General features: G+C 41.2%; 1 protein-coding gene across 1 annotated transcript; it reads left to right on the top strand.

Moving 5' to 3' along the window:
- fkbp15b (FKBP prolyl isomerase family member 15b) lies at positions 1–20,656 on the top strand. Its single transcript, XM_080040634.1, has 29 exons — positions 1–147; positions 3,286–3,395; positions 3,496–3,574; positions 3,812–3,881; positions 3,978–4,052; positions 4,436–4,534; positions 4,904–5,053; positions 5,167–5,235; positions 5,659–5,802; positions 6,376–6,518; positions 7,077–7,125; positions 7,236–7,352; positions 8,242–8,326; positions 8,457–8,560; positions 8,662–8,749; positions 9,537–9,646; positions 9,861–9,959; positions 10,094–10,188; positions 10,583–10,685; positions 13,537–13,708; positions 13,893–14,029; positions 15,085–15,240; positions 16,007–16,159; positions 16,676–16,768; positions 17,169–17,282; positions 17,888–17,995; positions 18,645–19,324; positions 19,587–19,695; positions 20,123–20,656. The coding sequence occupies exons 1-29, from the start codon at positions 95–97 to the stop codon at positions 20,198–20,200; spliced, it is 3,642 nt and encodes a 1,213-aa protein (XP_079896760.1). The 5' UTR covers positions 1–94; the 3' UTR covers positions 20,201–20,656.
- The last annotated feature ends 1,486 nt before the right edge of the window (positions 20,657–22,142 follow it).

Raw genomic sequence — 22,142 nt, 5'->3', positions numbered from 1 at the left:
AACAAGCAGTTCAACAAACCCTAGTCATGTAAAGATAGCTAACCGGTGTGTGCATGTGTTTTTTTTCATAAGGAAAGTCTAAAATCCCCCAGAAATGTTCGGCGGAGGAGACGATGAAGACGGGGACTTCCTGTCTCCCGCAGGAGGGTGAGTGTATTTTTTTCCACCGAGCTAATGCTCTTAGCTTGCGAGCTAACTAGCTTAGCTCCATTTAGCCAAGGTTAGCTTAGGTCTGGAAGGGCCAAATCTGATTAAAATGTGGCTATTTATTGACTTGGTGGGAATTATTTTTACAAATATCTTTGGCAAAATAGAAGTTTCAAAGCATTTGTCTTTCTTTGGACGCTGTTCTCTCTCTCGGGTTCCATTATTTAGCATAAAGCTATGATGTCAGTGAATATTCTAAAATGATCATAATATTTTTTTATTATTTTCATTGATTATTCAAAAAATTTTTTTTTTCAAATTTAAAAAGACGGGGTTATCTTTAAACATAGGTCAACTCACTCACTAGAACATGAATGTAGAAAGTGACCTGTGATATTGCTCAAAGTTAACATGGTGTTGAACCCCTCACTGCAATGCTGGTTCATTGATGCCACTTTATATCTTCACATTAGTTGCTGAGGGTTGGCTACTTTCCTCACTTAAAACACTACACCCTCAGCATAAACCAGTAGGTCTACGTACCTCAGATCTATTGGATTGAATAGCACTGATGATTCCCCATGGATGCCTCCTCTGCCCCTATGAGTGATCACATGTCTTCATGACTCTGCTAGTGTGCTCATCTGACTGTAGTTTATGGCCAGCCATAAAATGTATATGGAAGTGGCTTAGCTAACTTGTTGCTGTCAAAAAGACTTAATTGCTTCATGTAGTGTGACTTTCCATGGGTAAAGTCACACTACATGGTTCGACTTTATAACCTCAACATTTGTTGATTTGTTTTTAAAAATTGATGTCACTTAAAATTATTCTCTTACAATGAATACATAGTTATGAAGAGCTAAAGCGAGTACTCGTACTAGAGAGCTTGTCAGGATATAGAATCCAGAATAAAGCTGTGTTCAGGTAATAATAGAAACAGACCTATAAGCCTATCAAGGTGAAACACTGCAGGTGAATAGGGTACAATTTATTCAGTTTATTTAACTTATCCATGTCATCATGAAACATTGCCAGTCGATATCTTGAAAATGATGTGTACATTTGCATCTCTTTAAAAAAACAAAAATCTAGATGTTGGATGAGTTCAAATCTTTTATTTGATTTTGACAACATATTAGAGTCCAAAGTTTTTACTAAAGAGAGTTTGGATACAGCCTTTTTTCATTTAATAAAAAATTATTTGCGTCTTATCATTAATGACAACTAACAACACCCGAACAAATATGTTATAAACCTTCAGTATAGTGCTTTAGAAGTGGAGGGTCTTCTTCAGATGATTGAAAAAAACTCATTTTCAGATAATGGCCATTAACGATTGCTGTACAGGAGAAATATACAGACGCAAACAGAAAAAGGTTTAGTCAAACACCTAAATGTACATTTTGGACCTTTGATTTATATTAGTATGAGTTAAGACCAAAATAGACCAACATCTCAAAATTCTCCAACACTTGAAAATAACAGTTTTTGCCTGTGTGCCGTCTCTTTAAATAGAGGTTGCTGTGATTGAATTAAGAGGCCTTCACTTTACGGCACATTTTTAGACAAGGCAAGCAACAAGTGTGTGTGTTGCTCTCTGCCACTGCCTGGGCATTGTGTGACAGTCACAGCAGCAGTGTGTATGTGCTGGTGGAATAAGCAGCCAGTGTTAGAGCGAGGGAGGAGTGTTATGGAGAGATGGCTAATTCCTCTCACATGCTGCCTGTTAGTGGAGTGAGGCTAGCCCATTTTCTACTCAGCCTGGATGGTGCACTAAGAGTCAGAGCTCCACAGCCTCTTGCCCCTGGCTATGCTGTTGAATGTACCACAGTGGTGTGACTGCAGATTTTCGGGAGGCACAATATTGGTGGCTAGTGGCCAGGCGGAGTTAATCGGAGCGTACACTTAGAAAAAAGGATTCTTGACTCTTACATGCCAACAGACTGGCCTGTCTCATCCCAGTGCCTGACCATCGGGGATGAGGGCCTGAAGGCTTTCAACATGCTGGTCCTGGGGGATTCCAGTGACTACCAGTGGAAGGAGTTCCAGGGGTCAGTACAGGCAAGGCAGCAATGCATGCATGGGGCACTTTTTACCCCAAGTTTTGTCTTGTTTCGTGAACTTTGCTCATATGTTGGTCTGGCCTGGCAGATTTCATAGCCTAAAGAAATAGTGAGTGTAGTGCCTATATGCTTGTAGCATACAGCATATAGGACATGACAGCTTGTAGTTGTAGTGACGTTGCAGTAATGTGACGCGGTAACGGTCTAGTTTTGAATGATTGTAGATTGACTTTTAGTTTTTAATATATATGACTAGAATAGCTTGTCTAACTCTCACCACTCACTAGCTTGTATTTGGAGCTTGACACATGACATTTCCCTGTTTTTCTTCCTGTGAATGGTGTTTGTTGAGTTGTCATGGCGCTCCATCAATTAGACCATGAGATGCTGGTATGACTGAGGCGGATTTGGAGGATTATATTGAGTTAAGAAGAGATTTCTCTGGTGTACGCTGTTGAAATGAATATACTTTCATTCTCATTTTTTAAATCCGTCTTCTTTTAATGATTGGAGATTGAGGCTCAGTTGTCATTGAGGTTGTTATGTAGAGGAAAGAGGAAGCTCTATCTTTCTGTGATGGCCATTGTTTAATCCCTCTCTGAATGATTTGACCCATCAATTGATAGTGACAACCACTGTTAGATGCTACCAGGTAGTACGTGTTATAAGGGCCACGCTTAGGAGGACATTTCATTTGTTTCCTTGGCATGGCCCATATAGTCTTTGGGATAGATGCAGCCCTAGTTTGTAGTTCTGAGGTTTTTGAATACGTTTGTGTGGGTAGAAGTAGACAGTATTATTAAATCAGTGTATACATAATGAAATAAAATAAAAATATGAACAGCAGCAGAACACATGAATCAAGCAGTTAATACCCCTTCACTAAAACGGTCTTGTGAACTGCGTTTGTTAAAGCGAATCCGTACCATCCTATGGCAAAGGAAAATCATTTGGTTCAGGCACCTTCTAAAGCACGGGGCACTGTGGAGAGTAGATACATGTCTCCATAGAGTGATACATTTCATAGCAAACTTATAACCCACTAATGATGGATCTTCTTTGTGCTTTGCAGGGCCAAGTTGGCGTCCCTGTTTGGACTAGACCAGGAGGCCAGCAGCCAGGGGAACGAGTCCTTCCAGTACACAGCACCCAAACAGCCCAGGAAGAACTCGCACTCCTCAGGTAAAAACAAAAAACAAAACACCTTCACAACAGACACCATTGTATTTAGTATTTCACCATGCAGAGGCTGAACTAACCCTGTCTATTGTCCCCTTTGCAGCACCGGCCCCACAGAAACCATCTCCACCGCCCGGGGCTCCCGCTGTGCTGTTTGCCACACCAGCACAAGCCTTCAGATAGTTAGTACACACACGTCTTTACTTTTGTTTTATGTTTTAAAACCACTTTATTGTTGTGTTTGGTTGTATTTTTGTCAGCTTTTTAATGCATTTTATAAAACTAAAATAGACACAGAACACATTTCTGCTAAATTATCAATAATAAACTACATAATATTATAAAGCCCAATCATCTGATGCCAATTCAAACTGAAAAGCGCATGTGTGTGTGTGTGTGTGTGTCCGTCCCATGTGCAGCATTAGCGGACAGTATGTGAAGCAAGGCAAGCTGGGAGCAGCCGTGCTGGGCAACCACGCAACTAAAGAGGTTGGAGCTTTGTTGCTAGCTGGGTCACTTGTTTGAGATTAATGCTGCTGTGACTTTCTGATGTGTAGGAATAAAGCCCCTGTTCTTCTCTTACAGTACAAGCTGCTTCTGTACTTGAGCCAACAGAAACAAGTGACCACTGCCAAGATTCACGTGGGCTTTGTTTTCACCGTGAGTACGGACTTTAAAATGGAGAATACATGTAAAACATCTGATGCATTAAAATGAACATCACACAAGTCTAATAAAGTAAGGAAACATTTGCAGAAAGAGAGAAAGAAAAAGCTAATTATCTGGCCAAACATAAAGCCATAGAACATCAAGTAAAACCTTCATCAGATATCATGATTTTGAAAAACATCAATGGATAACAATGAACCATTTACAAAGTGTGGCAGTTAATGACACTACATTCCCCGTAGATTAGAACATATAGTGTCAGGAGCAAGATGCCCTGTGCTTCTGTGCACCAATCAGATTACTGATTTTATAAATGTATGCACTAGCAGTTCCTCCCCCTGTATTCCTGACCACATGTTGGTGCTGTGCTGCAGGTCCAGCCAAACAATTACTGCACCTTCTATGACGACCAGAGGCAGAACTGGTCCCTGATGTTTGACTCTGAAAAGGCTTCATGGGATTTCTGTAAAGAGGTGAGTGACACAGGAGGAGAGTATAGTTATCAGGCCTTTATCATTCTGAATGATGCCTTGTTCCCACTGAGCAGTACAATATGGTTTGGTGCGGAACGGTAACCCTAGATCTGGCTTGTGTTTCCACTGCCGACAGTACGTGGAAACACAATGTGTAGTTCAACAAAACGTGGACCAAAAATAGGTAACGGTACGCTTACTTTGGTACCCTTCCACACATTTGACAGTGGACACGCAAATAATTGAGTGCCGTATTGTAACGAACCGCACCGCTCAGTTGAAACAAGGCATTTAGACACAAACAATTTTCACATTGAAGGCTTGTATTTCTTGACTTCTACTTGATTCCCTTCTATGTGCACACACCAGGTTTGTCTGGCCAAAGCCAACAGCACGGCCTGCCTAGACACTGCGCTGGTTCAGGATGTGATTCTGGGTGAGGGCCAGGCGGTGGAGAATGGAGACTCTCTGGAGGTGCTGTACACAGGCTGGCTGCTGCAGGACAATGCCATCGGACAGGTCACACACACACACACACATCCATTATTTCATCTGTTTCATCATGTCTTTTCTCATGATTTCCTACACATAATGGCAGCACAACTCAAAGAATCAATACATATCAATTTCAGATGTTCGACTCCAACCAGAACAAGGACAAGTTGCTCCGACTCAAAGTTGGTGCCGGAAAAGTGATCCAAGTGAGTAAAACACACTGTACTTAATACCAGTAGCATTGACTTATTCAGTTTCTACTTGTATCTACTATCTTCTACTGTATATGAATTTATTTGTATCTTTTTATCTGGTTTAATATTCTTGTTTGTATATGGGCAACATGACATTCGCAGCTCCATTAAATGAATGTCAAGACATCCCAAATCCTTACACTGTAATCTTATATTACAAGATCAACATAATTATTACATTGATCTATCATCTTGGTACCAGTGGGGGATCACGATGGTAGCCATGCTGTCAGGTTAACCTGTAATGACGGTCAGAACCAAACCTGTCAACACTTGTGACCAATGAAATCACAGGAATGAATACACTAGGCCAGCTATAAATGCTGAGCTTAAACAGTGTCATGTTCATGTTGTTATCTCATTATGTGTACACAGGCCTGGGAGGAAGGCATGCTGGGAATGAAGAAGTCAGGCCGGCGTCTCATTGTTATCCCACCCAGCCTAGCCTACGGATCCAAAGGAGTGGCTAACCGAGTCCCCGCTAACAGCACCCTCATCTTTGAAGCAGAGCTAAAACGGGTAACACCCAATGAGCCTTTTCCTACATCTGTCCTGTATTGAGACATAAAGATGCAGTGTGTAGATTTTATTTTATTTCCTTAGAATAAGCTTTTTATATTTACATAGGAACGGGTCACCCTACACGGATGCTGCCATGTTGCACTTCCTTGATTCTACAGTAGCACAGAATGGACAAACTTATGGCCATATGGGATTTTATATACAGAGGGTGTCCTGGGGAAATGCACCTGTTGGAAGACGAAGAAGAAAGTACTATAGAACAAATAAATAAATACATCTTCTTCACCTCGTCACTTGATATTGTGGAAAGACTTGGGGCAGTGGTGGGGGATGCCATCTTTAGTAGTAGCTTCTCGTCCAAGGGAGCGTTTCAATATAGAACTTTCACCACTTGATGCCACTAAATAGTCCCATATTACACACTGCACCTTTAATGTCTAATGTCACATGGATACTTCAGTTATGTCTTTGTTAAGTCAACTAGGAGTAAGGACACCGCATCCTTACTCCTAGTTGCCTGTAATGTTGGTGAAGCCAGAGTGAGACTGAGTGCATACTGTGTGCTTTTAGGTGAAGTTTTCCAAGGACAGTGGGTCTGATCGTGCCAGTGCCAGTTCCAGAGAGTCTGCTGCTCCCTCTCCAGCCCCCAGTGTGGAGAGCCTGGCCCCAGAGCCTGCAGTACAGCCCACCGTGTCAGGGCCAGGCAGACCAGGGTGAGAGTTCAGCTTCAGCAAAGGCTTGACAGCATTATCCCTACAGATGCTCCAATCCACTATTTATCAGTACGATCCCATTCTGATATCTGGGTTTTGGATATCGATACCAATACTGTCCCATATCATCATTTATTATACATTTCTTTGTTGGTGGTGATGTTATGTGTAAGGTTAGAAAGGCTCAAGAAACACAGCAACTAATTTAAAAAGGGCAAATAAAAATCAAAAATGCATAAAGGTTTATCTGAATGGTTTGAATACAGAAGAATGTCAGAACTCAACTTTTTAATTGGTAAATTATATTTAATGTGTGTCCATCACATAGCTATGGTCTTAATTTTTTTTCTTTCATAGTAAAAATTATTTAGGAAAAAAATGAAAAACAGACTATGGTATTTGGATGGGTAGGTGGATGGCAGTTGTCAGTCCGATATCCGCTAAGTAGATTGCAGCCATATAGGACCTGATTCTAATACTGGATCTGATCGCTCCCATCCCTGTCACTCTTTTGTCTCTTAAGCTGATTGGTTTTTGATCTTTTTTTTTTTTTTTCAGGGAGCCACCACTCCGTGCAAAGTCAAACTCCCTTAGTGAACAGCTGGCAGTAAGTAACACAACCACCTTTGTCTCATTAATGACATACGTTGATAACAATTGTATCAAGTCATTTTGCAGCTGCTGTATTGAAGGGAGCTTTCTTTTCCTATCTTTCAGAATCCAGACGTGACGAAAGCCAAGCTAATCTCCCGCATGGCAAAGATGGGCCAGCCTATGTTGCCCTTTATGACGGGAGGGGCCAGCCAGCCAGAATCCAGTGACTCTGAGCTCGAGGTATAATTTTTTTTATGTACCTTAGATATCAAAGAATAATCTATATTATTTTTTTTCTTTGTCAACAATTCCATAAAAAGGCCAAAATAAGCAATGAATGTCAAACAAGTAATGTCTGTGTCAAAACCTGGTAACGTCAGCACCATAGAGCTCAGTGAACCATACTGTTGCATTATAAACATATACATACTTGACATTAAATAGACACTATAGTCACAAATGTGGATTTGTTCATTACTGAAAATAGTTCCCAACAAAAGCACCCAGAACCACTGACCCTGGAAAAGTCAGCCGAGCCCGTCATCTGTTTAACAGAAGGTCTGAGTATAGCTTGAAAAGGAGAAGATGCATAAAGGTACTACTACAATTTGAGTTTTTAATCAATTAAATTGGAGAAACTGCAAAACTAAAATACAAAATGTAATTGTGTTAATATGGCACTTAATCATTTTAACTAGGCAATTAAAGAAGCATCGAAATGATTGAATCTCTTCAGAAATCAATTGACCACGCAGTATATTTAATGTCAGAAATACGATAAATGATTAATTCCCTACATACGTTTCAGTAGCCCAAAAAGACGTCAGTAAAAAAAATTACAAAAAGTATTCAACTTCAACAAAAGATTACAAAGAGAGAAATGTTTGAGAAGCTTTAAGAAATGTGTATTGTCCAAGCCCAGATGGTTTCACTTCGACATCAACATGTCTGCTAGTACAGCAGCTCTTCCCCCTCACTGTAGCAGCTTCAAGTCAGGATGTCTCTGCCTATAGTGCACTGATTTTTGACCATTCCCCACAAATTAATGTTAGCATATACAACATATGGCCTATGAATGATCTCATGTGGTGTCTTAACTATGTCTCTGACACTATGCTTGTCTCTCTAGGACACCAGTGTTAGCAGAGTGAGGGATGGGCCTGCAGCTCCGTCTCCAGTACAGATCTCTACTGCTGCTCCAGCTGCAGCTCACGGTTAGCTCCTCCCACCTCCTCACATATGCTTTTTTCATCATGGTGCACAGATAGGGTGTTACAGTCTTTTTGGTAACTTCCCAAAATTGTATTCCGTTCAATCAAAATTGTATTGTGTGTTCCCTCTCAGTACATCCCCATGCTCACAGCGCTCCACCTTCTTCTGCCTTGCTTCCTGTTATGTCCACTGTGGGCCCTCAGCCCGGACTGCCAGGCAGCAGCCATGCCTTTCAGGTGACCTTACACAACATGTTGTACTCATTCATCATCCGAAAGTACATACTAAGCAAATTTGTTAATATCTCTTAATGTGGTTGTGTTGTGTTTTTTCACAGCCTTACTCCTACTCACAGAGCTCTATGGCTCCGTCTCAGCTGCAGCCTGTTGGCCAGGTCTACCCTGCACAAACGGTCCCATACATGGGTAAGAAAGGCCAATAGGATCAAGAGTGTTAGCTGTATGTACAGGGACTTAAGGGTCCTTCTCACCATTTCATGATGTACTTTTTCTACGACGGCAGCAATCAGTAGTTTATATTTCACTTTTGCATTTGATTTAAGGCAGGACACTGCAGGTGAATAGGGTACAAAACTTATATATTCGTTTATGAAACTTTGCCAGTTGATAACTTTACTTGAATAAATATGTAAATCTGTCTGTCTTACTAATTATGTGTGAATTTGCATCTCTTTAAAAATCTAAATCTAGATGTCTGGACCAGAGTTAAAATCCTAATTTTGTTTTTACAACATATAACATAACCAAAGTCTTTATAGAACAGATTTTGGACACAGACTTTTTTCATTTTATAAATCAAAAAATACGTTGTACAGGACTTAAATGAATTTTTCGGGATGTTTTTTTCATGAATCAGACAATGAACAAATCCCTCTGTAATAATTTTGACGAAGAAAATCTTCTAAGAAAGATTCTAGAAAGTTAAGTTGATGTGAGTGCTTTAGAAGTTGAGAGTTTTGGTTCAGAGTATAAAAAAAACTAATGTTGAGATAATGGCCGTTAAAGAATGTTTGTATATCGGAGAAGTATGAAGAAGCAAACAGACAAGTTTTAAATTTACATTTTGGACCTTTTGATTTACACTAGTATGAAAGAAGACATGTTATGGATGCAAACAAGACACAAATCTTTAAACTGACCAGTGCTTGATAAAAGGTTAATCAAAGGGTGTGATTGTGTTATTTTCTTTCAGGCTCCAGTGATGTCACTTCCTTCCTGATGACCGAGGCCAGACAACACAACACAGAGATCCGTTTATCTGTTGGCAAAGTAGCAGATAAAGTGGATCAGCTGGCGACTAAGGTAAAACACTATGGGCCTGTTTTGCAGACATGGATTAAGCCTAGTTCTGGACTAAATTGTACTTTCAATGGGCAATCTCCATTCAAAATTCCATTTAGTCGAGGACTAGGCTTAGTCTGTGAAACTGGCCCTATATGTGCTAGACTATGTTTATTAATGAAATGGCTTTTAACAGAAAGGAAATACATCTGGTTATTGTTTTGTTTTTTTACAGATAGATGACCTTCAGAGGCAGGGCAGTATGTCCATGGGTGTGTCTAGTATGTCCATGGAAACCTCCATGATCATGCACAACATCCAAAGAATTGTCCAGGTACACACACACACACACACCTGGCGCTCGCTTACTTTCTATTTTTCTTTTTAACCCCACATTACATCCTCTCATTGGCTTGTCATCAGCAATCAAACAGTGTTCTGAAAACTCCACAATTTCTTTTTTTGAAGGAGAATGAATGTTTGAAAAAGGAGGTCTTTGAGAAGAGTTCTCGCGTTGAGGAGCAAAACCATAAGATCGGGGAGCTGATCAACCAGAACCAGAGGTGAGCTGAGAAAAAAGTCCAACAGTCACAATTATGGCTGTGACAAAGCCACTATTATTGTTATTTGGTTATGTTTGAAATGGTCATTAGGGTGTGTCAGAGCCCATAATGTAACAAGGAAACATAATGTATGATAAAAAACTAATGATGAGCAAATAATGTAATAACCATAATGTAATGACAACTTGTTCATTTTTTGGTTTACTTATTACATTATGAAGTAAGCTAAATATTTTGTTTTGCATGAACCACTATATGAATGCAGCTATAAGTGTGGGGCATATCATTTTGAAATACCCTACGGATTGCAGTTGTCAATATCTCATTCACTCTCTGTCTCTCTCTGTCTCTCTCTGTCTCTCTCTCTCTCTCTCTGTCTCTGTGGTTGTTTCAGGTACATGGAGCAGAGTAACCTGCTGCTGGAACAGAGGAACGACTCCCTCAAGTCCTCCACTGAACACAACCAGGCCAGACTGCTGCAGGCAGAGCAGGACAAGGTGAGACAAGCCTCATGGTGCTCAGTGTCACTTTACTTACATTGATATAATGTGGCTGCTCATGTCTTTATGGCTGCAGACTGCTGCTTATACATAATGATACATGATATTTGAATAGCGCTAATCTCAGTGCTACATGTCATGAGAGATTCTAATGCAGCACAGCTAGATATGTATCTCACCACAGGCATGCAGCATTTCAGTGACCGGTCAAAGATTAAGCCACACTGATTAATCGGTAGGAACAGGGTTTTAGTTTATTATATTAACTCACAGTGTGTCACTGAAGGTAGATTAGACTACCCTGGAAATCCAGAATCGGCGCAGGCAAGTTTCAATTTGCTCCGCAGCTTACTCTGTGCACAAACCATTGGAACTCATCAACTGTGTCAGAAAATTCAATGTCACCAATCAAATCGTACTATCTGTGTGGGTGAATGACGCCAGTGCTGTGCCGTCAAAGTCCCGATAGTAAACAACAAAGATGGCTGCTGTGGATACGCCCTTTGAAGCGGCTTTGGCCTCGGCACTTCTTTAAAAAACAGAAGATGGCACTCAAATCTTTCATTAGCAAGAAAGGTGTATTGGCTGTTTTGCCAACCCGATACTGCAAAAGTTTAATATGCCAGTTAGCCCCGCTGTTTGCTAAAAGTCGTCACCTTATTCACTGCTCTGATTGGTCGCAGTCAGTCGTACTATAAGCATGATTATCTTTTTATTCTATGAATTCTGAAGTTCACAGTTAGATTTTCACTTCACTATTACACTTTTCTGTTAACTACTCTTAGTCTAGAACGGGTTGTTATTTATTGTATCCCCTATGTGTTTCTTGTTACAAATCTGATGAGAAGTGCTTGACTCTTTGCCAACTGCTCTCTGAGGACCATGTAGCATTCCCTGCTCTCTCTTCTCAGCATGCTCTGCCTCAGGACCTGGGCTCTGGCCAGGTGAGCCTGTTTTCTCTGTGTCCCCACACCAGACTGGCCTCAAATAGTATCTGCAACGTCAGGAGACAATGACTGAAGTCAAATTGTGAGGGCGATCCAAAAGTTCATTGGGCCCTGTTCTGAAAAAGAGCAAAAGACAGGTCTGACAGTTTAGACTCAGGAAGAAGAACCTTTTCAAACAAAACTTAAGCATTGATGTCTATTTGGAGAGAGTATTTATCTCTTGCTATCCACAAGTTAGGTAGGAGACAGTTTTTAGTCAGGACAATCTCTGCACATGATTTTCATTTTGATTCTGAGACTTGCGGTGAGACACTGCATGCAAATACATTGTTATTTCAAGCACCGGGCAATTTATTTATCAAACATCTAGATTATTAAGAGATGCAAATTCACGGATAACTAATTACATGGCCACATTTGCATATTTATTCAAAGGTGCTCCGAGGATCAGTTTGTGTTCATTCCAGCACCCTCTTTGGACAAAGCGGTAGTGTTTTTACTACGCCAGCTGTTGCTCCTGGGTGAGCATACCCATGACAAAGGCATTAAGAAAAACTGTATAAAAATAACATTCTTTGCCATGATGGTCTTGTTTGCTTGTTCCTCTTAGCACCTTTTAAACATTTTATGAAAAACAATTGTAATACAAAAAAAAAATTGTTTAAAATGTACTGGTAAGTAATCAACCTGGAAAGTTTCACGACTATGTATTTAAGTTAAAAAAATTCTCGTATTCACCTGCAGTGTCTCGTCTAAAGCATCGATGTCCATTTGGAGAGAGTATTGTCCTCATGCTCTCCACAAGTTAAGAAGGATGACGGTTTTCAGTTTAGACCTGATCTCTGCACATTATTTACAGCTGGTCTGACTCTAGTCATTGTGTTGAACTACTATTTGATCCCATCTGCCTGCTGCCTCTGGACTCATCCTGTTGCATTCTTCATTGACATTGAACTAACTTTTCTTTCTCCTTTTTTCCATCAGTCGTCTCTCACTCTCACCATGTTTCTCCCACAGGGTTACACTGTTCACACCACTTGCCACCAGTAGCTCCTCATGCAGGCTGTCTCTGTCTCCCACTGTCTGTGTGTGGCCCTGGGTCTGTCTGTACAGGGCTCCAGGCTAAACTTTGTCATTGGTTGCACTGGTGCGCCAAACTTTTTTAATATGGGTGCACCAGCACATATTTAAGTTGCACCTAATATAACATTTTCAGCGTTCACCATTTTGTCAGTTCCTATAGACATAGGTACGTCTTATTTTGTGAATTGTTGTAAACAGGCTTAGAAAATGTTTAAAAAACATTCAACAAAAATTCTTATTTAGGATTTTACACCTACTTGTTGATTGACATGCTCCTCCTCTGTGTGATCGATTAACATGTGAACAGGTCTTCCATTGCACAATATGTCAGTGTCAGTGAGCTGCTCTTCCAGGACTGCACCTCTCACTGCACAGGGTGTGCTTTAGACGTTGTTACTTTTTAGGCTTTCGTTCTCTATATCATGAATATCTATCCTATTCTTTATGTTTATCTTCTCGGTTCCTGTAGTCTGCTCTCAAGGATTGTGTATGTAGTGTACATAGCACGGTGTCACATTGACACTCACACACATTATGCATGTGCTCACATCATATTAAGCCTGCCATGCCTGTCTCTGTACATAACATCCAGATATAGTCACACACCTAGTTGGTTTTTATTTATTAAAAAAAGAAGGAAAAAAAGATTTGAGCCATTACATTTCAGGTGCACTAGTGCAACCAGTGAAAATATCTAGTCTCACTCCACAGATATTTAGGCGCATGTGTGACCAAAACAGTTGCACTCTTGGAGCCCTGTTGTAACAGTAGCCAGCCTGTAGCCTGTCTCACCTCTTTCCTCCTGCGTCTGTCTGCAGGTGCGTCTGACAGAGGACCTGTCTGTCTCCACAGCCCGTCTGTCTGTCCTACAGCTGGAGGCTTCGGCTCAGCAGCAGAAGGCTGCAGAGCTGCAGGGGAAACTCAGCTCAGCACTGCTGGACAGTGAGAGCCACAGCAAACACATCGCTGCCATGGAAACCCAGCTGGAAGGTTGGTGTTCATGTCCAAATGAACTTTGCAGCTTACTTCAAATAGATAACAGTTCAATAACAGTTACCAGATTATTAAGTACAGCAAGTTTAAACGAATGCAGTCCAATACAATTAATGTTAGGCCACGTTAGCTTCGCTTTAAAGAACCAGTGTTCTAACAATGCTGTGTGTGTATGTTTCAGAGCTGAAGGAGGAAGCAGAGAGGGCCCAGGCTCAGTACCGCTCAGAGAAGCAGACACGCAAAGAGATGGAGCTGAGAGTCAACAACATGGAGGAGGAAGTGCTGGACCTGAAGACTGATAAAGAAAGCCTAGAACGAGTAAGGAATGCACTTAACCCATTGATGACAGCTGCTGCGCGATGCCACATTGGCTCTCCTGCCTGATGCTGCGTCGCGCAGCATTATTACTTTATCTAATTTTCATGGCATTCCCAGCATAGAATGCACTGTCATTGGTTCAAATACACATGAGGTGGGTTTTGTTGATTTTTTGAAGACCACGTGACCACCCAAAAGTTGTGTGGTTTGCCGAAAATCATGTCAATCAAAAAAATAAAAAATAAAAAAATAAAACAAAATAATAAAAAAAATACGCCAGCTATGTCGGCGACAGAACAGTTAGTGGCGTTTGGTGCGCAGAATCAAGGTCTACTATAGACTACTGACGAAAATCACACAACACATTGCATCTATTTATTAACAATATTTAATAATTTTCTAATTCATCTAATTTTGACGATTTTTAGAAATATTTGTTGGTTTGTAAGCGCTAAGGGAGCATGTTTAAATAAAACCTGTGAATCTTAACTTTTAAATGTATTTTATTTCATGTTTCCATGTGCTACACAGGCTTAGATATTAAGGTTTTGGTAGACTTGACAATTCGTACTATTTTTTCAGAAAACCCTCAGGCATTAAGGACATGCATCCTAGATTGCCATAGTCATTAATGGGTTAATATCAAAGTCCACAGAAGACTCCATGGAACTAGGGAAAAAGGCTAAAGAATAGTGGAGGGACCGTACAAAACAGACATGACAGGCTTATCAGATTCGTAGTGTGCAATCTGTGCATCACAAACGGGCCAATCGTATATAAAACAACGTACAAGAAATTGCATCATGCACATTTTAAATGATGACTTTCAAAATAGCTAAAGGGGAAATACATTTTACAGAACACCTGCATGTTGTAAGAACATATTTATATTTGGCGCTTATGTATCGATAAATTATTTTAAGAGAAATAAAGACGAAATGTCGCAATATAATTTTTTTTGTTCCACTAAAGAACTGACTTTTCGGCGTCACCCCTAAAAAAGAACTAGTTTTCATGTAAATGCTGAGAAACACTTGGTCCTCCTTTGTCTTCAGACCCTGTCAGAGAGGAAGCAGAAGTGGCAGTGTGAGCGCCAGAGTCGGGATGAGGAGATGGAGGAGCTCCGGAAGAGCAGCCAGCAGGAGCTGGACAACCTGCGGGCTCAGCTCCGTAAGGCCAGGACCAGCACCGACACCGCCGCATCACAACAGGTAGCCTCCACTCAAAGGGCTGTGCACCAACACAATGGACTTAAAGGTGCACTATGCAGTTTCAGAGGAGGGGGATTTGTTAACATTTGCTGGGTCTGCTTGCAGTTAGTTTACAAAATATATTTTCCCTACATGTGTTTATTACTATTGAATAATTCTATCATCATAAATAAAATACGATAAATATTTTGAGGCACCTGGAACCAAAACACAAGACTCAAAATATCTTTCTAAACCAAACTGTGGGCCCTGCTGCTGTAAACAACAACAGTGAAACAGTCACATTTAAGGTAGCTTTTTCAACTTCAAACAGTGTCCCAGGGGTCCAATTTTCCTGTGAGGAACGTTTGTTTAATCAGTTAAGAGATTAAACCTTAGAAAATATTCACTTCTCTTGACACAGCCACATTGACATAGTGCGCCTTTCAGGAATATCAATGAAAATGTGATGGTTCAAGCATGTGCAACCAGTCTTCTCTCTGAAGCATTATGGCTCCATTGTCAACATGGCTTCACATAGGGCCACTAATGGTGTGTGTGTGTGTGTGTGTGTGTGTGTGTGTGTGTGTGTGTGTGTGTGTGTGTGTGTGTGTGTGTGTGTGTGTGTGTGTGTGTGTGTGTGTGTGTGTGTGTGTGTGTGTGTGTGTGTGTGTGTGTGTGTGTGTGTGTGTGTGTGTGTGTGTGTGTGTGTGTGTGTGTGTGTGTGTGTGTGTGTGTGTGTGTGTGTGTGTGTGTGTGTGTGTGTGTGTGTGTGTGTGTGTGGTAGTTGAGTCAGCTGCAGGCGGAGCTGGAGGAGGAGTGGAGGGGGAAGTGTGACCAGACGTTGGCCTCGGCTAAAGAACAGCACAGGAGAGAGACGGCTGAGCTGACCGAGCAGAGAGAAGCTCTGCAGGACAAGCTCATCCAGCAGCAGGAAAAGGTAGACCAGCTAGCCATGTGGACGCACACACACACACACACCCTTTTTATAACAATCTGGCTTGTTTTTTTTTTAAATAAAATGAAATGCTGAAAACAAATATACAAAGTATCGTGACATTAATTTAGGTTAGCTAGTTCGCTTCACTGGCTTTACGAGCGGAGGTGGAGATGAACCCAAGACAAAACTGGTCTAGGCGGTCTGGTGATAAGAAAACAGTACAGCACTAAAGTTAAACAAGAAACATTTAGATTAACAGTCTCTGCCAAATTTGACTTTGATCACTTCACGGAGCGATTGATGTATGTAAATCTGTCCGGTAGCCTACTTGTGGCCACTAAATGTACAATCTTAATGATAAATGGTGCGGTGCACGTTACAATGACATTTGTATTAACGGCATGGTAAGTGGCTAAAGGCTCAACCTTGTAAGTCACTGTGTGTAAAAGGGGCCTTAGTTTAATGTAAATATATATTGTGCGATTCCCTCATTTTTGGCCTCTCTCACTCTCTCAGTTTACGAGTCTGAAGCAGTCAAGAGATTCAGAAGACCAGAGGTTGCTCCAACAGCACGGGCACACTGAGGAGCTGCAAGCCTTCCAGGAGAAAGTAAGATGATCACTAGATGTCAGCCAGCCTTGGGCTTTTAATTACATTCATGGTCATCGTTGGAATGCATGTATAAGGGATATCACTTCTCAGGAATTCCTTTAGGACTTCACTCTTCTACATACACAACAACTCCCTACTCTCTCTCTCTCTCTCTCTCTCTCTCTCTCTCTCTCTCTCACTCACTCACTCACTCACTCACTCACTCACTCACTCACTCACTCACTCACTCACTCACTCACTCACTCACGCACAGAAACAGACTGACAGACACAGACACAGACACAGACACAGACACACACACACACACACACACACACACACACACACACACACACACACACACACACACACACACACATATACACACAGACAGTCACTGTATGTTATTCTCTTTAAGTACACAGCTTTGGAGCAGCAAGGAGTGGCTGCCAAGGAGAAACTGGAAAGAAGAGTGTGTGAACTGGAGCAGAAGCTGTCAGAGCAGGAGGGTTCAGGAGACACTGCAGCAGAGGTGAAGAGCAGTGCTGGGCTATAGCAGCGCCACACGTAGCCACAGTACTAGTTAAACTGTATTTCTGAGTAGCGTGGTGGTGGGAGCCTTGCTGTTTTCAAATATATAATACACTATCAACAACATCTAACAATACACGTATGCCTCGTTTCAACTGAGCAGCACGGTTGGGTTCGGTACATCACGATTCGGTTGGGCACGGTCACCCTAGATAGGGCTAAAATTCTAGTCTAAAATTTAAAAATTTAATAAAATAGCTGGTATTGTTCAGTTTAACCTTCAATTTGTGTAGATTAGCTATTAGCTTAGTTGACCATGTTTTCCAAGTGCACATGTTAAACATTGAAATAAGGATGCATTTTCTCATTCATCATTCATGTCAGTGTTAAAGTCACAGAATGAATAGACAACATGATCAGCAGTAGCACATCACTGCCACCAGATGTCAGTGGAGGATTGCATAGGCCTCCCTCCCTCCCTCCCTCCTTTGTTTTACTGACGAGAGTTTAAGGCCAATGCATGATGAACGTGTCATTACTGATTTCACTTTGGAACATTAAATTGAGGTGAGCTGTGTGTGTGTGTGTGTGCGCGCGTGTGTGCAGGTGAAGCGTGTGATGAACGGAGTGTTCCATTCTCTGCGTGGGGAGTTTGACCTCAGTGAGTCTTACAGTGGCCAGGCTGTGCTGGCTGGCATCGTCTCTACCATTAAGGTAAGTGTCCTTTAACACAGACACACACCACAGCAGCATGTCAGGAGAAAACACCATGCTGATGAATGATGTGTTATGTGAATGCACAAAATGACTGAAGGTTTTGTATGGAAAAAAAGTTTCAAAATATATATTATGCATATAACTAGTGGCATATACTAGATCACAGAGAAGGAACTTAACCTGAGCATGTTAAGTGAGGGAGGGAGACACAATGTCACTGTCAAGAATATCTGCTTCTATGTTGGGGGATACTTTGTTGGTGTGCGTAGAAGGAAGGGGCGGGTCTAGTGTGTGCAGGAAAGTACTACAGATTTCAATAGCTGTCCATCTTCATCTCTGGCTTTGCAAATGTAAATAAATATCTTGAAAATCGCCCCAGAAATATTCTCCATTTCACAGGGGCATTAAAAGCCCCCATCAAATTAATCTAAAGGGCAATTTGAGATTTTTTTTCAGATGTATTTTTGCCCCGACCTTTCACTAATATCCCACCGTGCTACATTTTACTGCCTTTTACTCAAGGTTGGTCAGCTAAACATTTTCGAGCAGATATGAAAATGACCTATTGGTGGATAGTTGATTTTAAACACCCCTAGGTTCTAACTACAAATTTTTAGTTGAATCATATGAATATCTTTTTCTATAGAATGTAACCCTGCAGCTGTTGAGTGGCACAGACGGATCTTCACTGAAGCCCGCTACGAATAGGGAGGAGGCAGAGGAGGAAGAGGAGAAAGAAGAAGAAAGTCAAGCTGTCAATCAAAAAGAAGGGGGCGTGTCTCACCACAATGTACATGTCAATGGAGAGAGAGAAGAAGAACAACATGATGTGGCCCAATCAGATCATAAGCAAGTCTGCGAGACCCCCACAGAACAGGAAGTAACCTTGAAGGAGGAGACAATCTCTGAGTCACAGACACATAGCCAGGCAGAAGCTTTACACACCACCACTGATCCCCAGTCAGTTTCATCGTCTCCACCAAAACCACTAGACACTACAGCAGTCGCATCGTCAGAGCTTGAAGGAAAGCAGGAGCAGACACAATGCTCTGTTCCTCAAACATCTGCACAAGAACAAGGAGACAGCCAGTCTGCACATCCACAACCTGATGAGAGCTCCACCAAACCTGAGAAGAAAGCACAAGAGACAGAGACGGAGAACATTGCTGCCACAGTGAGCGCTGTGGTGGACCAAGAGTGTGTCCACGATGAAGAGCATGTAGGAGGAATGAATGAAGCTTCTTCTGAGAAAGCCTTTGGGCCCCCAGCCAACCCACCTCCGCCCCCACACACACCTCAGGAGAACAGCTCGGGACAGGACACAAGGTGAGAACGCTTAACTCGAGACCCTATAAATAAGTAAATCAACCTGATTATTCCAGGCCAACCACGGTGGCCGTAAGGAAGGTCTCGTAAAAGTTTGGCCTGAGCCGAGCCTGGCTCTAAGGGAATCCAGTTCAGACACACATACATGCACAAAGACAAAAAAAAACACAAGATAGCGGTAAAAACATACACACACACTCACTGAACTCTTGCTCTAATTTCGTTTTCCCTTTCTTCTTCTCTGTGTGTGCTCTTCTCTCAGCCTGTCTGGAGGAATGACTGAGGAGAATGGAGAGGAGTCGTTTTTCGAGAGTCCATCTCCTACCAAACCCCCAGCAGCCCCCAGTGAGGAGGAAGAGGACGATGAGATGGTGAGGAAGGCTCCTGACCCCAGCTCTTCCCTTTACCCTCAGTGCATCTATTTAAAAAATCCTTCATTTACTCCTTTGGCCCGTCAGGATTAACATAAATATACAAATGATATGAAAAAAAAGTATTTATTTTCAATTTTCATCTTCATTTGAAGGATTTAAACCTTATAAATGCCAGCTGGTTTATGTGATGCAACAGGATTTTCTTCTTTTTTAAGGGGAAATATAGGAGTTTGGTATTTGTCAAGGATTAGCAATAATATAGATTTTAATGTTTTTTGTTGTTTAGATTTTGTAGAATCACATTTTAACATTTTTGACTGATTTTCAATTTTCCATTTTTTTTTTGGCCATTAGGATAAATGTTAACCCATTCAGCAATGTCAATAAAACACTCATGGTTCCACTTTTCTGAATTTGTGTGCAGAGCTTGAAGGGCCGTCCTCCCCCGGCCCCTCTGTTTGGTGATGAAGAGGAGGAGGATGATCTGGACTGGCTGAGCTGAAGACTGAACCAGAACAATACATGTCTGCGTTTTAACTCTCAACACTTAATACAAGGGGCACGCTGCTCCATGCAGTGTGTGGCCTACATGAGGAGAGATGAACCGGATTGGTCAGACAGGCTGGCTGGCCCCTCCCCCCTCAGTGTTGTCCTGATGACTGACAGAACATAGCAAGCCTTGCCTGTGCTCTGATTGTGATTGAATCATCAAGCCTGTACTTCACAGGAGAATCATCAATGCAAATGTTTTTCATTAGTTTAGGCCTATGTGATATCCGCTGTTGATTCAGTTTCATTCACATTTTTTACATGGCACATTGTAGCAGGTTAGTGTGTTGAATCAGCAGTAACCCTGTTGTAAGTGGTTTCAGACTGTACGGTTTTTAATTATTAGCTTGCTGCTTTAAGAATAGACTATTACACTTTTACACAGTTTTACTAACATGAAATTATATCCAGAAAAATAAATGACATGAAAAGTTGTGGCATTCTTCTCTTCTCTTTGCCTTATTAATGTGTTTTGTCAAGATTAGCCTTTATATTAGATGGGCATATTTCAGGAGGTTTTTTTTTTTTAACCAAATGAGCTTGACTCTTTGGCATAACCATGTTTTAAATACTGTGTGTGTGTATATATATATATATATATATATATATATATATATATATATATATATATATATATTTATATTGCATTTAATGTCAGTCTTTTTATGTGCATTTGTTTGGCATTTTTTATTATATCTTATTTGACTTTTTATTATTTTATTTGTATTACACCTGACGAATTAAATAGTTGATAACCTACCATGCCTATATTAACATGTTGAAGTGACTGCCTCAGACCAGCAGGGGGTGCTCGAGACCCTGGTAAAGCACTAAGCATTGCTAAGCAACAGAAGCGCCATCGAGGGACCGTAGCATCAAACTAACGGAACAGAGAAAGGTAAACTTTTGCCACGTGTTTAATTGAAGAGAGATTATAAGTATAGTATGGTACTTTTTTATACAATATACGGTCAGGAGCCAGGTGTGCTCCAAGTTGAATACAAGTTCTGACCCCGTTTAGGTCAATGTTAGCTCATTCTAACAAGAAGAAAGTACAAATATTAGCAGTAGACCAACTACCGTCACCAGTTCAGCCAACTATGTTGAGTGTTGAACGCATATCCTACCCAAATGGACCTAACGCAAATTTAGTCGAGTTAATGTATTCAATACAACTGTTATTTATTTTATTAATAAATGCCGAAAATAAATTGTCCATCCCTACTTTCCAGAAAGGCGAAGCTATGTAGTCTATAGAGTTCATTTTGGTGGGAAGGCTACTTCCTTCCTGACAGACTGTCTGGTTCTAAGCTATTATATGTTGGTGACATTGACATAAGCTGGCTGCTGAATCAGATGTAGGCTAATTATAGCTAATGCTCAGCTTCAACAGTGTCAAAAACTTAAAATGTTGAAAAGGCTCACTCACAGACAGCCATATCGTTGTTTCACGTAGCTTATGTTAATATAGGGTAGTAATTATAGCCTATTGGCCTAATACTAACATCATTTCATGGTTTCTAACTATTTCATTATGTGTGTTTGTGTCTCTCTCTCTCTATAAATATATGGCTGACGTACAGTATTAGTGAGGCATGGGCAGCCCTTCCAGTATTGGTCTAGTAATAGATGAAGTTCATTGCCTGTGGCCTCAGTGCACACACACCTGCTGCTGGGAGGCGGAGCAGAGGATCTGTGATGGCAGAGGTCGAGTGGTGAAGGCCCAGACCCTCAGCATGGCCTCGGAGACAGTCTTTGACGGTGGGCACACAACCTGGAACCTGTCATCTCCTAAACCCAGTGCTTTTTTATTGATGTCTGGCTTTTGTTATTGTCAGTTTATGTTATCTGAATAACTGATAAACGAGAGCTTAAATTGGAAAAGTATCTGCTAT

This window comes from Ammodytes marinus (assembly GCF_949987685.1).
Source record: "Ammodytes marinus genome assembly, chromosome: 2".
NCBI classification, from domain to species: Eukaryota; Metazoa; Chordata; class Actinopteri; order Uranoscopiformes; family Ammodytidae; genus Ammodytes; species Ammodytes marinus.
This window is presented reverse-complemented; position numbering and strand designations above follow the sequence as displayed.

What these genes read in the sequence shown, in the direction of transcription:
- fkbp15b (XM_080040634.1), top strand. Translation starts at nt 95, where the DNA reads ATGTTCGGCGGAGGAGACGATGAAGACGGGGACTTCCTGTCTCCCGCA. An exon ending in CCCTTAGTGAACAGCTGGCA is followed by an intron (nt 7,126 to 7,235) that starts GTAAGTAACACA and finishes CCTATCTTTCAG; the next exon opens with AATCCAGACGTGACGAAAGC. An exon ending in TCATCCAGCAGCAGGAAAAG is followed by an intron (nt 16,160 to 16,675) that starts GTAGACCAGCTA and finishes TCACTCTCTCAG; the next exon opens with TTTACGAGTCTGAAGCAGTC.